Below are 16,547 nucleotides of genomic sequence, written 5' to 3'. Positions count from 1 at the left end.
CCAAGAGATTTGAGGAATGCAAAAGCAGAACAATCAGCCCCAGCCTGAGACTCCGTTTTAATGTTTCATCTTGACTTTAGGGCCCCCTGCATGTGCCTTGTCTATAGGAATGATCTCCAGTAATTTTGCTTTTAAAACATCTACTGTTTTAAAGCACAGCCTTTTATGATGTGGTTAAGCAGCTCATGGTGATGTGAGTGACCACTGGCCTTAGCCCTGCTCGCCCCGCAAGCCAGATGTGGTCCTGGGAGGGTCTCTGGAGCTGAGCACAGGTGAGTGGTCACCTTCAGGTGCACTGGGAATGGAAAGAAAATTTATGCTGGCTTTAGGGAAACAGCAAAAACTGCGCATCCACGGAGACAGTTTCGCATTTCAGCTCCTACTTTGCATCCCTTTCACCGGCCTGCGGCTCCACAAGCAGGGGCTCCAGGTCCCAGGAGTGGAATCTCCCCAGGCCCCGCCCCTGGGCGTGGCGCCCCACCCACCGCGGGGCGGTCCCCGCGCCTCGCGTCCTCTGGCCCCGCCCCGCGGCCCCGCCCACCCTCGGGGTCTCCTACCCCGCATCTCGCGGACGCTCTGCTTCTCTGGACCCGGAAGCGGATCACGGAGCCCGGGTGGCAGCGCGGCGCGTGAGTTCCCTGTTCAGTGGCCGCGTCTCCTCGGTTTAGCCGGGTCGGCCTGCGGCCCCGGCACCCGGCACGGACCCGCCGGGTTTGGGGCTCGGCCGCGTGGACGCTCCGCTCGGCGCCGCTCTCTCCCCGGCCTGGGCAGCGTTCCGGAGCTCGCCGTCCTCTGCTCTGCAGGCCAAGCCCTGCCTTCACCTGGTCCTGTCCTCCTCAGTTCTGTCCTCCCCACCTGGCCTTGTCCTCCTCAGTCCTGTCTGCCCTCACAGGACCCTGTCCTCACCCAGCCCTGTCTCCCTACCTGACCCTGCCCTCAACAACCCATGCCCTTCTACCTGCCCTGTCCTTACCCTGCCTTGGCCTGCTACCTGGCCCTGCCCTTACCTGACCCTTCCCTCCTTGGCCTGGTGTCCACCCTGCAGGTCTTTTCTCCACAGTCATTCTGGGCTATGCAGGAGGCGACCTAGGCAAGTGTGGTGACTTCCATGCTTCTCATGCCCCAGATGTCTTTCCCACCTGGCCCTGTTCTCAGTCCTGCCCTCCTTCACCTTGCCCTGTCCTCCCCACCTGGCCCTGCCCTTCTCAGTCCAGTCCTTCTTTACCTGGGCGAGTTCTCATCCGACCCTTTCCTCACCCAGCCATGTCCTCTTACCTGCCCTGTTCTTACCCCGCCTTGGCTTGCTACCTGGCACCTCAGGCAGAGCCTGGGAGCAGAGGACAGACTATCAGCAGGCATGGCAGAGGGCAGCGGTGGTGCTGGGACAAGAAGAGGCATAACAGGTGACAAGGGGAGCCCAGGGAGGAGCAATTCAGGGAGGAGCCTAGGGATGTGGGTGTCCAGAGCATGGGGACAGGGGCCTGCAGCAGGTGGGGTAGGGGGTAGAGCGTGGGTGGGGAAGAAAGAGGCAGAAATACATGGACTCTGGGGACAAGCAGGAGCCTGGGGAGAAAGACTGACCAGAGGTGAAGGGAGTAGCAGGAATGGGGACAACCAGGTGGAGAGAAGGAATAGAGTAAGGAGGGGAGAAAGCAGGAGTGGGGAAGCAGAGTGAGCAGGAACCCCCAGTGGGAGGTGGTAAAGGAACAGAATAGAGGTGAGGAAAGAAAAGGCAAACTACTGTCAATGAGGCTTTTATTTTAAAGTTACTGGGGTAACAGGATAGCCCCCTGATGCAGCCCAAAGACAGTGAGTGAACTGTGTTGAGGGTCACCCTCCTTCCTTGCCTGATTTGTGGTGTCACGTAGGGAATGTGTGAGATAGAAAGCACAACGTGTTTTTCCTTTTCTCACACTGAATGCAACCATGACGGCTCGGCACACAGTTTTTCCCCCCCGTCTCCCAAATGTGGGGGATTCTCCCCATCAACAAAGGATTTCTGTGCCACCTGCCAAATTAGCGTTCTGGAATTATATTCAGATCTGGCAGTTAGAACCTGGAGTTAGCTTCAGATGCCACAGAGCTTTCTCCTACAGTGCTCCCCACTTGGCATGCCAGTCATCTTAAGCCATTGGGACCCCCTGCTCAGGCCCTGTTATTTGGCTAGAGGGGTTCACAGCCCTGAAGGAAACATTGCACTTTTGTTTGTGTGCTTGTTATGAAGAAAGTGACACACAGGTACAGAGGGACAGGGAGATAGAAGAGCCCAGCTAAAGATTAACTGAATGCAAGAAGGGTGTTTTGGGATCCATGAGATACCAGGGAGGAGTCTGCCAGAGAACTCCTCATTATTGGAAAAACCACTATGCATTTTGGTGAATAGAGAGGAGGTACTGTGTGTTGAATGTCAGAGCAGCCAAAATAGGGTGGATTTTTCCTCTATCAGACAATAAAAGGAAGAGATCTTGTCCATGCTGCTCTCTCATTTCAAGGCTTGTGTCTCAGTTCTGGCTGAAGTGGGTATGTCCTTGCCCCTGGCTGGTCTTGACCCTTTGGTCATGCACCTGCCATCCTGTCTCATAGTCCGAAAATGGTGTGGCATCCTTACTGTGTGTATCATCAGTTTTCCACACACACAGTTACTTTGGTCATTGTCTAAAGAACGCTGACATTAAACTTTTCCAAACACATGAATCAAAGCCTTCTTTTAATTTCCATTCTTCTGTCTCTAAAACATAAAATTCTTTATTAATTACATTTCTCTTTGTAATATGTATTCTCCTTTTAGAGAACATTTACATTCTGACAACTGTTTAATACACTGTCTTCAAATTCTGGAGTGACGTGTTCCAATCAAAGTTTCTCATTAACCGAATCTAATGGCTTAATTTTCATAGGTTTTTGTGACTCACCATTTCTAAATCCATTTTAAATGTCTTGTCTTTATGTCTCTTTTCCTGTCAGTAGCACATTGTGCAGTTGATGACTCCCTCTTCTTTTGTCTTAGCTTTGAGGACATCCTACCTATCTTAAAACTCTGCTTGTGTTCATTGTCTTCTCCCTGACCACATTGGCAGTTCCTCTGCTGGCAGGCCCACACCCGGTTCTCAGGCCGTGGGGCTGCCCCTCAGTTGACCCTTGCTCTCTGCTCAGCCTGTCTGTGCCCACTGTCTCCTCATCATTTCACTCACAGCTTTGACACCATTCAGGTCTCCAGTCCTCCTGGAAACCTCTCCCATGAACCCTAGAAACCCATGGTTAGTTGTCTCCTCAAGTCCATGCTGGGATGTCTGGTGGGCCTTTCCACCTACTTGGTGTATCTTTGACCTCCTGATCTCCTCTGGATGCCTCTCCCTCGTAGTCCTAAGCATCTCCAGAGTGATCCTATTCTTGGGGTGCTTGGCTGAACAGATATATTGAAATTGTACAATATATTATGATATTTGTAAGCTTTACACTTTAAAGGAGAAAGAAAAAAACCATGTGACTTTTTCAGACAGGCAAGAAAACTAGAGTGCACTGTGCTCTTGAGGCTTGTGAATAAGATGTGGGAAGACCTGCATCTTCACCAGCAAGGAAATGAGGCCTAAGGAAAGAAGAGAAATCTCCTGTGGGACTTGCAGCAGGAGTTTACTATGCCTGGGTCTGCCTCATGTGGTGGGCAGCTGGGGACCGTCTTCCCACATGCTAAGGTGCCCAGCCTCCCTTTGCGTGTGACTGTGGTACAGGAAGGGGGGTTATTGATTGTGAGCCTTAAACAGTATGTTTCCACCACCTAGGATTGACTTCTGAAGACTCACATTACCTGAGGAAGCAGCCCTGAAGAGGAGGAAAGAAAAGGAGTCAGGAATGGCTGTCACTGAGGTAAAGTGATGTTCTCAGGTGGTCCTGAGTCCCTTCTGCAGTGCTGGGTGTGGGAGCTGCTGGCCACATGTGACTGCAGCCTCCTGTCTGACAGGTGTGTCTGCATCCCCTGGGCCTCCTAAGTCACTGTCCTGTGCACTTAGATTCCCTCCCACTGCGACCCAGTGTCAGGGAACCCCTGAGGAGGTGCCCTGGGTGTGGTCCTGGGAGTCCTCTGTCAGGTGAGCATGCTGTGTGGTGGGTGTTCTGTCTTCTACACCACGTCTCTCTGCTCTAGAGACACTTTTCCTTCCTTTTGCTTCTGTTGTCTTTAGTTGGCTCTTTTCCCCTGGAGGTGTGTATTTAGTTGAACTGTGATCCTGTTGATCCTTGTTGTTAAGTCTCACTACCCCGATGTCCTCCTATTGTTTTTTCTTCACTTCATTGCACCAGTTTTGGTGTATTTGTTTTTCTTTTGTTTCAGGTGTTTTCCGAATCTTTTTCCTGTTATTACATTGTTTTCTTAAGAATGAGGTGATTTATTTTCTGATATTTAGGGGTATTAATTTTTCCTCTGGGGTTGGCTTCTGTATTTATTCCATTGTGCACATGGATGAAATTTGGATGCTTTCAAACTTCTGAAACTGTTTTTAAGATTTGTGACCTAATCTGTCTCAAAAGAAAAAATAAATACAACTGGGTAGTTGCTTAGTGGTTTTGCATCCTGGTGTTTATCCTGGTACCAAAAAAAAAAAAGGGGGTGGGGATCTGGCAGTGTCACTCCGTGGTGAAGCACTTGAGTTCAGTCCCTAATACCATAAATAAGTTTTATCATTTTTAAGGTGAGAAGTCTACCTTCAGCCTTGCCCTAGCCCTCTGGTTGGTTCTGTGCTGGGCTGGGAACGTGCTGGCAGTAATGGGGGTGCCTTCCTGCACCTGCCCCTGCCTGTGCACCTGCAGATCCATGATGGAGCCCTGGACCCTGTTCCACATCTCACGTAGGAAACCTGCTGTCAGTTTTCACTGCACAGTCCCTGTCCCTAAGTCTCTAATTGGCCAGGTTCAGCTCTAATTCCAGGACACCTGAGTTGGTTTTGCTCTGCCATTTTGCGCTCCCTGAGTCAAGACAAGTTTTCTAGTGTGTCAGTGACACAGTTGTGTGTTCAGGATGACTTGCGCATTTCTTCCTCTCATGGGCTGTTGTTTTGTCTCATAAGTTTGTGTGTGTAAAGCATTTAGAATAATGTGTTTACACAGGGTATCATTTCCCTCGTCACTGGCCCTGTGGTCTTCGCTGGGCTGTTGAGATTCTGCTGTTGTCCAGCCAGGGTGGACTTAACTTCTCAGGCACAGGTCATGCTACTGCTCAGCGAGACCCTTAGCATCACCTGGTGTGTGGGACATGGGGCCTCCACATACCCCAACAGCCTGTTGGTCTTCCATTTGCATGTTTCTTTTTTAGCTGGGAAGTGAAACCAGGCCCCTCTACCATTGAGTTACATACCCAATCCCTTTGTTTTCTTTTCCTTTTCTTTTTTTTTTTCTAGACAGGGTCTTGGTACCTGTCTTAGGCTGTGATTCTCCTGCCTCAGCCTCCTGCATCAGGGATAACAGGGGTGCACCACTATGCCTAGATACTGTGTTTCTTGTTTTGTCCACAGGGAGAAATCTGTGCAGATTTATGGAGAACGATGTCTAAAGGAAAAGTATAATAAAGCACAATTAGGAAGCTGTACATTTTCAAAAATACCAGAACATGTGAGAATGTAGGAAAAGTGAGCTCAGTTTCTCCTTGTATGCACTCTGTACACAGAAAGCTTCTGTGATCCCAGATGAGTGAGGGGTTTTTCACACCCACCAAGCAAGCAGTTCTTCAGAGGGCACCTTGTCATTTCACGTCATCCTGACACTGTCCATGGACATATGTAGTGGATCCCACGGTCTGAGGTCTCTGTACCACAATGTATACCCCTTTTCACAGCCAGATTCAGGCAAAAGTATGGCCTGTGATTCTGAATGACCTGCTGGAAATGGGGGTGTCCTTTATCCCGTCCTCACATTCAAAAAGTGGTTAGAGAGTTTCATAAAAGTGTGAAGCCCTTTAATTGCTTTTGCCTTTGTTGTAACACATGTTCAGAAGCCTGCAGGTGAACGTGCAGATGGAAGGGATGCCTAGGCTGCGGTGTGGGGCAAAGGACATGGAGCTCACGGGACTTTTCTGGGTGGGTCTCCCTCCACGAACCTCAACCCCTGGGTTGCTCTGAACAACCCTTCAACCCTGTCCTATTGATTTTCTTTTTTTTTTTTTTTTTGAGGCTTCATTACGTAGGCAGGATTGATTACATCAAGGGTGTGGGTGATCAGGTGGGACTTGAGTCCCTCTCCCTTCCCTGGAGGTTAGGTGGCAGGACTGAGTGTTACAACTGCCTCTCCTGCCTGAGGCTTTCTGGGGAACAGCCCCTTCCTGAAGCTCCCTAGGGGCCTCCAGCCCCACTCTTCCCACTGGCATAGAAATCTTTCTTAGCACTCGAGGGATTCCAGGTGAGCTACATATCAGCAAACAGACAAATACCAAACATGTGTTCTGTAACCTCACAGTGCAGATCTCGCTCACTTCAATCAGATGGATGCTTAGGGTTCACCATACTTCTCATTTATTCTTAATTTACTTATTCAAAGTAATGGGATTGAACCTAGGGCCCCTCCACCATTACATCCCTCCTCCTTAAGCTCTTCATTCTCAGACAGGATCTTGCTGTGTGTCCCAGTCTGGCCTGCAACTTACAATGTTCCCACCTCAGCCTGGGTTCCAGCTGGGTTCCAAGCATGTGCCACCATGCCTGGCTGCTCTGGTTCACATTTCACATGAAGACTATATCTGTCCCCACTGCCCCATTGTGAAGCCTGTTTTCATTTCAGGGTCTGCTGACATTCAGGGATGTGGCCATTGAATTCTCCCAGGAGGAGTGGAAGTGCCTGGTTCCTGCCCAGAGGGCGCTGTACAGGGAGGTGATGCTGGAGACCCACAGGAACCTGGTCTCCCTGGGTGAGCTGGACTTCCCCCTGAGGCCGGGTCTGCCCTGTCGCCCTTTGTCTTTGGGATGCTCTGCATTGGTGACTGAAGCCCTGCTGCCTGTGAAATGAGAGCTCCACAGTGTGGCCTCTGTACCTGGTCTGTCCCTTTCTCCAGAGGTCCTGCCCCCTTCATGGTCCTGCAGTGGTGGTTCCAGGGCTGAAGTACAGCATAAAGCCCATGGCCGAGGGTTAAAGTACCCAGTTCCCCATCTTCTGTCCCTGTGCTTTGATTCAGTGGTTCTTGGAGGACAGGTAGATAGCTACATTTTATAGAGAAATATTTTCTGTATTTCTCTGTAATGTCCTCTTTCTCATCTGCAGATAGGGCTGGATTCTGGAAAAGCCCCAGTGCATCACCTTCCTGTCTCTTTACAAACAGGAATGTGTCCTTTAGACCTGAGTGTCTTGTCCTTGTTGGAGCAAGGGAGGGAGCCCTGTCCTGTGGATGGCCAAGTGGGAATGTGCAAGACACCACATGGGTGGGCATGTGTGGCAGGTGTGAATGCAGGTAAGAGCTCACGTGGGCAGAGGGGCAGCTGCCATCAAGTAGTGTTGGGGAGCTTTGGCAGTGGGAGGGATCAGAGAGAAGGTGAAGTTGATTTCCTGAGCTTTACATGCTAAGAATTTGATTTTAAGCTCCATTCCTCACTTTTTCTCCTCTCCTCCCTCCTCCTATTCTCCCTCCTCTACTGTTCTAGAGTTTCTTCTAGGCATGCAAAGGTGAAATCCCCTTTGGTATCTTTTTTTTTTTTTTCAAACTTTTTTTTTTTTTTTTAATTGTAAACAAATGGGATACATGTTGTTTCTCTGTTTGTACATGGAGCCAAGGCATACCATTTGTTTAGTCACAGATTTACACAAGATAATGTTGTTTGATTCATTCTGTTATTTTTTTTCCTCCCTCTCAACCCCCCCACCCCTCTTTTCCCTTTATACAGTCCTTCCTTCCTCCATTCTTACCACCCTCCTTATCCCTAACCCTAAACCTAACCCTAACCCTAACGCTAACCCCTCCCACCCCCCATTATATGTCATCATCCGCCTATCAGCGAGATCATTCGTCCTTTGGTTTTTTGAGATTGGCTTATCTCACTTAGCATGATATTCTCCAATTTCATCCATTTGCCTGCAAATGCCATGATTTTAACATTTTTTATGTCGGAGTAATATTCCATTTATATATATGCGACAGTTTCTTTATCCATTCATCAACTGAAGGGCATCTAGGTTGGTTCCACAATCTGGCTATGGTGAATTGAGCAGCTGTGAACATTGATGTCACTGTATCTCTGTAGTATGCTGATTTTAAGTCCTTTGGGTATAGGCCAAGGAGTGGGATAGCTGAGTCAAATGGTGGTTCCATTCCAAGCTTTCTGAGGAATCTCCACACTACTTTCCACAGTGGCTGCAGTAATTTGCAACCCCACCAGTAATGTATGAGTTTACCTTTTCCTCCACATCCTTACTAACACCTATTGTTGCTTGTGTTCTTGATAATCGCCATTCTAATTGGGGTGAGATGGAATCTTAGGGTAGTTTTGATTTGCTATTACTAGAGATGTTGAACATTTTTTCATATATCTGTTGATTGCTTGTACATCTTCTTCTGTGAAGTGTATGTTCATTTCCTTAGCCCACTTGTTGATTGGATTATTTGTATTCTTGGTGTAGAGTTTTTTGAGTTCTTTATAGATTCTGGAAATTAGTGCTCTATCTGAAGTATGAGTGGCAAAGATATTCTCCCACTCTGTAGGCTCTCTGTTCACATTACTGATAGTTTCCTTTGCTGAGAGAAAGCTTTTTAGTTTGAATCTATCCCAGTTGTTGATTCTTGCTCTTATTTCTTGTTCAATGAGGGTCCTGTTAAGGAAGTTTGATCCTAAGCCAACAAGGTGAAGATTTGGACCTACTTTTTCTTCTATAAGATGCAGGGTCTCTGGTCTGATTCCAAGGTCCTTGATCCATTTTGAGTTGAGTTTTGTGCAGGGTGAGAGATAGGGGTTTAATTTCATTCTGTTGCATATGGTTTTGCAGTTTTCCCAGCACCATTTGTTGAAGAGGCTATCTTTTCTCCATTGCATATTTTTGGCCCCTTTGTCTAGTATGAGAAAATTGTATTTATTTGGGCAGCATCCCTTCATGCTCAAAACACTAGAAAAAATTGGGATAGTGGGAACATTCCTTAACATTGTAAAGGCCATCTACGCTAAGCCCCCGACCAATATCATTCTAAATGGTGAAAAACTGAAAGCATTTCCCCTAAAAACTGGAACACGGCAGGGATGCCCTCTTTCACCACTTCTATTCAACATCGTCCTTGAAACTCTAGCCAGAGCAATTAGACAGACCAAAGAAATTACAGGGATCCGAATTGGAAAAGAAGAACTCAAACTATCCCTATTCACTGATGACATGATTATATATTTAGAGGAACCAGGAAATTCCACCAGAAAACTTTTAGAACTCATAAGTGAATTCAGTAAAGTAGCAGGTTACAAGATCAATGCTCATAAATCCAATGCATTTTTATACATAAGTGATGAATCTTCCGAAAGAAAAGTTAGGAAAACTACCCCATTCACAATAGCATCGAAAAGAATAAAATCCTTGGGAATCAGTCTCACAAAAGTGGTGAAAGACCTCTACAATGAGAACTACAGAACACTAAAGAAAGAAATTAAAGAAAACCTTAGAAGATGGAAAGATCTCTCATGTTCTTGGATAGGCAGAATTAATATTGTCAAAATGGCCATACTACCAAAAGTGCTATACAGATTCAATGCAATTCCAATTAAAATCTCAATGACGTACCTCACAGAAACAGAGCAAGCAATCATGAAATTCATCTGGAAGAATAAGAAACCCAGAATAGCTAAAGCAATCCTCAGTAGAAAGAGTAAAGCAGGGGGTATCGCAATACCAGATCTTCAACTCTATTACAAAGCAATAGTAACAAAAACGGCATGGTATTGGTACCAGAATAGACAGGTAGCTCAATGGTTCAGAATAGAGGACCCAGACACAAACCCAAATAAATACAATTTTTCCTTTGATATCTTTATACATGAATGTAACACAATTTTCATAAATTCATTCCATTTTTCCCCTTCCTTTTTCTTCCCCCCTATTCTCCTTCTTCTGCTCCACCTATCTTCCCTGTATCTTTATGATATCCAGTCACCTCCTCCATCACCTTTTCTCCGTTATTTTGCTCTGGTTTGTACATATGAGAGCAACCATTTGATCCTTAGTTTTTGAGTCTGGCTTATTCCACTTAGTACAGTGTTCTACATTTTCATCTACCAGCAAATGCTATTATTTCATTCTTCTTTCACCTCTATAGTTTTTAAAATCACTGCTGTGAATTAGTTAAGAATGTCACAAATTTTATAGTAAACCCAGTTTCCTTTTTTTATAAGATTTATCAACTTTCTCTCATGTTGATGATGAGATGGTCATTTTTCTTTCTGCTCACCTCCACCTGCCATTAGAAATCCAATAGACTGATTTGCTTCAACATCAACAGTTTATTTCTCACATTTATGGCCTGCTAAGTTGAAGATCAAGGTCCCCATTGAATTACTCTATACAGCTTGAGTGTTTTGGTCAGTTTTTCAAAACTGAGCTTCCCTGCAAAACACATTGGATTACATGTAATCAAACTTTTCTTCTTTAAAAGTCATGTGCCTTTTTATTCCCTTAACAACTAAAAATCATGATCAGAAGCCCCATAACTGTTTTCAATACAAGTATTACTTTTGGGATAGCATTTTATATTTCAGTGTAAGACACATATTAACTTGTGTAATTTGTCATAAACCTATGTTTTCTTATTTCTTCTAGACATTGCTCCTAAATACGTCATCAAGGAATTTCCATCAAAATGGAGCAGCATTACAGGAGGAATAGTCCACACGGTAACACTGCAAACACGTGAAAGCCATGCCGCTGCAGGATCATGCTTTAGGGAAACCCAGAAAAGCACATGGGGCTTGTGTTGGAACAATGTCAGAAGACAACACACAGGATTTCCTGTCACTCCAAAGGAAAGTACCCCTGGATGCAGAGGTGAACATGGAGGAAGGGATTCAAGGAAGACACTCAACAACAGTTGTCTTGGATTGAGCTTTCAGTCTCATCTGCCAGAACCGCAGACCTTTCAAGATGAAGGGAATTTTCATAAATGGAATGATAGTGAGCACACTATCAACAGTGTTTCCTTGTTTCCCGCCCACCAAAGACTTCCTTCTAGTGTCAAAGCAAGCGTTTCTCATAAATGTGAACATGATTTTATAGATTCTTTTCTATTTGGACAAGAACAGGAAACGAACATTCCTCCAGCAACCCAGGAGTGTAATGAGTTTGGAATATCCTTTAATCAAGGCTCACACTGTGCTACACATCAGACAATCCATACTGGAGAGAAACGATGTATGTGTGAAATATGTGGCAAGGTCTTCAACCAAAAATCGAAACTTACACGTCATCGTAGAATTCATACTGGAGAGAAACCCTACAAGTGTAACGAGTGTGGGAAGGTCTTCAATCACAGTTCACACCTTGCACAACATCGCAGAGTCCACACTGGAGAGAAACCTTTCAGATGTGATGAGTGTGGCAAGGTCTTCAGTCAAAAATCCTACCTAGCAAACCACAGGAGAATTCACACTGGGGAGAAACCTTACAAGTGTGATGCATGTGGCAAGGGCTTCAGTCAGATTTCACACCTGGCAAGTCATCGTAGAATCCATACTGGAGAGAAACCTTTCAAATGTGATGAATGTGGAAAGGTCTTCCACCAGATTTCACACCTTGCACAACATCGAACAATTCATACAGGAGAGAAACCTTTCAAATGTAATGAGTGTGGCAAAGTCTTCAGTCGCAACTCATACCTCATTCACCATCTGATAATACACACGGGGGAAAAACCATACAAGTGCAATGAGTGTGGCAAGGTCTTCAATCAAAAATCAATCCTTACAAGTCATTGTAGAATTCATACTGGAGAGAAACCTTACAAATGTGATGAATGTGGGAAGGTCTTCAATCAGATTTCACACCTTGCAGAACATAGAAGAATTCACACTGGAGAGAAACCTTACAAATGCAATGAGTGTGGCAAGGTTTTCAGTCAGAAGTCATCCCTTGCAAATCATCAGAGAATCCACACTGGAGAGAAACCTTTCAAATGCAATGAGTGTGGCAAGGTCTTCAGTCGCAACTCATACCTAGCAGAACATCTGATCATTCATACTGGGGAGAAGCCTTGCAGATGCAATGAATGTGGAAAAGTCTTCAGTCAAAATTCACATCTTGCATGTCATCGGAGAATCCATACTGGGGAGAAACCTTACAAATGTGATGATTGTGGCAAGGTCTTCAGTCTGAATTCATCCCTGGCACATCACCGAAGGATCCATACTGGGGAGAAACCTTACAAATGCAGTGATTGTGGCAAGGTATTCAGTCAAAATTCACATCTGGCATGTCATCGCAGAATCCATACTGGGGAGAAACCTTACAAATGTAATGACTGTGGCAAGGTCTTCAGTCAAAATTCACATCTTTCTTGTCATCGCAGAATCCATACTGGGGAGAAACCTTACAAATGCAATGAATGTGGCAAGGTCTTCAGTCTGAATTCATCCCTAGCACATCACCAGAGGATCCATACTGGAGAGAAGCCTTAGATGTGTAATCACTGTGCGCAAGAGGGGTGGGGCTTTTGTAATTCCAGCTACTTCAGAAAGAGGTGGGCGAATGACAAGTACAAATCCTGCCTGGGCAACATGGGGAAACTGTCTCAAAACAAAATAAAGGGCTGGGGATGTAGGTCAGTGGTAGAATGATCGCCTAGCATATTTCAGTCCCAAACTGGTTTCAAGTCCCAAACCAGAAAAAAACAATGTAACAAATGCATTGAGATCTTCAGTCAAATTGGTGTCTTGCATATCAGAATTCATGGTGGAGAGATGCCCTGTGGATGTGATGAGTGGCAAAGACTAGGGTGCATCTGACCTGACCGATTATGTGATCCACACCAAGTGACGAGGTGTTCACTGACATCTCCTACCGTGCAAATTGTCAAGACTTTATCCTAGAGAAAAAAAACACAAATGAATTAGGCAAAGTGTCAGTCAGCATTCAAGTCCTGCAAGACCCCTCAGAGTTCCTAGTGGAAAAATTATCTTCCATGATCAAGAAATATGCAGACCCTTTAGGCCTCATTTAAGGCTTAGTAACTTTCAGTGAGTCTGTGACAGAGAGGAATCTTACCCATGCATTGGACATACACAGACCTTCAGGTAAAAGTCTGTCGTCAGGATTCCTGCTGGAAATAAACCTCACAAATGTACCAAGGGTGGCAGATCTTTAGTGTGCACTCGGCCCTCTATACACACCAGGTAAGGCACAAAAGCGTAAGACTTTGGCCAAGCCTGCCTTCAGTGCTCAGGTCTCAGTGGACATCAGTTGATCCTTGCTGGGGAGAAACCTTGGCTATGTCTGCACATGCCAAGGTCTTCTGGCACAGTTAAGAGCTTGTACAACATTGGAGAAGATGTCCCGGAGATAGAGCTTGAATACAGGGAGGGTGGAATCGCCTGTGCATTATGAGTTCAATCAGTAGTCAGAGTTTGTGATAAGAGCAATGTCCCTAAAAATCAGAGCAGAGCACATAGGATAGAGTCTTCCAGACCTCAGAATCCAGTGATTCCAAAGAGACGTCTTTGAGAAAGCTGTGCAAGAGTCCTGTGCATGGTGTATTTTAAATCCAAGCATCACTACCTAGGAACAGAGTACCTGACCCAGAAAGCAACCATCCAGGTGTAAGGAATATGCTACTTTTTGTCAAACATTTGTGATTTTGTTGACCTGAGATTTGTTCTGGAGAGAATCAGACAGACATTGTGACCTTAGATAGTTCATTCATCAAGGGAATGTCCTCAGGATTCACCTGTGAATCCATTCTAGAAAGGACTCTAACAAATGTACTGGTATGATATGTTATTTCTCCAGTTCTCAAACAACACTACATGTCAGAATTTATAGGAAGAATAAATAAGTCTCTGATTCTCCAAGATTAGCTTCTGGTCTTGCATACTATGGAAGAATTACAAGCCAGAACATAAAACTCATGACATGTCAAAAGTGCAAGGACATTTGAAAAGGACCAGTTATCTTCAGGTTGTAAAGTGTTTCATTCTTAGAGGTTTCTTGGAAAGCTACCGTGCTCATCTTGGGTTTTGTGTCTTCCTTACAGGCCTATCATGACTGTGTCCAAAAAGGAACCCTGAGAAGCCAAGGCCTTACTTCATGGAATGAGGATCACTGCTGTCCTTGCTCCTGGAAGAGAAGGACTCTGCCTATTAGAATGCAGCAGTGTCTGCACCAAGGACTGTTTGGAAGGGGCTGAGCAGGATGTAGAATTAGTATGTTGGTCATCCTGCTTGCTGTGGTAGGTGCACCCTTGTCCATATTGTCCAGGAAGTATGCAGGGAATTGGTGGCCACCCACTGCATTTAATGGCCAGAGCTGTTCTTTGGAATGATTGAAGAGTGATTGGTCTTATTCTTGGAATTGAAAAGTTATTAGGGAGATCAAGCAAAAGAACCACAATAGCATTTTCTTGTGGAGGAATCACCTTTACCTGCTGATGTTGCCTTTGGTTCTGATTTATTCAGAATTCATATGGTAAATAATAAAATTTATCTTTTTACATAGTATGAGTGAATCATGTTTCTTCTACAGCAGTTTTATTCCACCAAGAGGGTATTTTTATGCTGGAAACGTACCATGCACCATTACTTTCCAAAGCTTCAAAGACATTTGTAACAGATTTTATCTTCCATCGTGGATCAAACAACATATAATATTGGGAACAGGTAATCATGCTTTGCACTTGAGTTATTCTGTGCTCTGCTCTAGGGTAAGTATGTGGGTAGGATGATGAAAATCCCACAGAAGAGCTGCTTCACCTGGGAGCCTGTGTCATTGTTGATGAATGTGCATCTTATGCTTCCTTTTCTTCTCCCCCTCCCCCTGTGCAGGGCATTAAACCCAAGGCCTCCTTCACATCAGGGACATCCCTAGCTCCTTTATTTTATTTTATTTATTTTAATTTTGGGACAGGTTTTTGCTGGATTGCCCAGCCTGGTCTTGAATGTGGATCCTCCACCCTCAGTCTCTCTAGTCCTTGGGATTATTGGCATACATCACTATTGTTAGTGTGTTTCTAAATGACTCTTGTTTGCCAAGTAAGACACACAGAATCTTGCCCTCACTGTTAGAGAACATGCCCTGTATCGTGTTTCTAAATGGCTCTTTCTTGTGTGCCAATGAACAAAGAATATGATTGTTGGTGAAAGGCAATTATTTATTTGCAATCATAAAAAAGAGACTACATGAGATTTATGGTACATTTTGAGCAAAACTGGGATGCATGGAATGCATATTAACTTATATAATGTAAAAATTGTAATATAGTGAGAACATGAAAACTATGGAATATAAGAAAATTCACTTTTTGTCTTTCTAGTGCTTGTGAGGTACCCTGAAAAGATTAACATGCATGAGTTTCCTCTTCACAGTGAACATCTACTATTGAAGTTTGCTCTTATGTAACCTAGGAACTCATACATTTGCCCCTGACATTTTTGCTCCTTTCCGTTCGTTCATTCCCAATTCAGGATCGAACCCCACCCAGATGAGTGGTTTCTCAGCCATGATGATGCCACACACTGAAATGGTCTTGGAGTCCTCACAGCATAAAGAGGACTTCCAGGGTAGCAGTGACTTCCTGCCCTTGTCCAGACGTGGCTGCCTCATGTTACAGGGGTCCTGGGTGGTGCTGGAGCGAGGAACCTGCTCATCTTTGGAATTCTCAGCTTCTGCCAAAAGAGGGGAGCACTCAGGGTTCATCATGAGCTTTCCCAGGTGAGCACCACAGAAAGGGCGTAGTGAGACCTGAACAGTGCCAATAGTGGACATCAGAGCGGATCAGCTCCAGTGCAGCCCTGAGTGTTTACTCCTGACACTCCTGGCCTCTTGGCTGTCATGGAATAACTTACAATTTTTGTCATGCCAATAATTCACCACATTTCCTGATGCACATGTAGGTCCCATTCTACAGTGTGATTGTTGAAAATGTGCTTGAAATACTGTTCAGACAAATTATGTACCATTTTTATTGAATTTCCATGAAAACTATTGTTTGGAAATGTTCAGTAGACAATAAATATGATCAAACAATTTCTCCAGATCATTATGTTAGTGAGTTTTTTGTTGCTGTGACAAAACACCTGAGTAAAAGGACAAAAGATTTATTTTGACTCATACTTTCAGACTCATGGGTTCCAGCCATGGTTAGCTGATCACCTTGCTTCCGGCCAGTGACAAGGTCCATGATGTTCTCATCATGGTGCAAAGACATGGGGAGCAATTCTGCCTCCTTCATGGCAGATGGGAAGCAGAGAGGGAGTCAGCGGACAGGACTGGGGGAAAGGACGCCCTGCCAGGGCATGCCCCTGCCGATTCACCTCATGGGCTCCACATGAGCCTTCGGGGGACATTCCAGGTCGATCTATAACATAAAAGTGTCAATCTCAGGAGTGATTTTAAGTACTACA

General features: G+C 45.2%; 1 protein-coding gene across 7 annotated transcripts; it reads left to right on the top strand.

The window, feature by feature from the left end:
- Positions 1 to 610: 610 nt before the first annotated feature.
- LOC306648232 (uncharacterized protein) lies at positions 611 to 15,150 on the top strand. Of its 7 annotated transcripts, none has more exons than XM_079118165.1 (6): positions 611 to 629; positions 3,780 to 3,864; positions 6,763 to 6,889; positions 7,298 to 7,426; positions 10,762 to 13,746; positions 14,183 to 15,150. In XM_079118165.1, exons 2-5 carry the CDS (start codon positions 3,850 to 3,852, stop codon positions 12,609 to 12,611), a joined length of 2,121 nt encoding a protein of 706 aa, XP_078974291.1. In that variant the 5' UTR covers positions 611 to 629; positions 3,780 to 3,849; the 3' UTR covers positions 12,612 to 13,746; positions 14,183 to 15,150. The 7 variants fall into 7 exon arrangements, with proteins under 7 accessions (XP_078974291.1, XP_078974290.1, XP_078974289.1 ...); XM_079118164.1 differs by lacking the exon at positions 611 to 629 and adding an exon at positions 1,175 to 1,403; XM_079118163.1 differs by lacking the exon at positions 611 to 629 and adding an exon at positions 1,175 to 1,403 and having other exon boundaries at positions 3,501 to 3,864.
- Positions 15,151 to 16,547: the final 1,397 nt, after the last annotated feature.

The sequence above is a fragment of the Sciurus vulgaris genome, assembly GCF_902686455.1.
Source record: "Sciurus vulgaris genome assembly, chromosome: 17".
Classification (NCBI taxonomy): domain Eukaryota; kingdom Metazoa; phylum Chordata; class Mammalia; order Rodentia; family Sciuridae; genus Sciurus; species Sciurus vulgaris.
The sequence above is the reverse complement of the archived record's forward strand: the minus strand, read 5'-3'. Positions and strand labels throughout refer to the sequence as shown.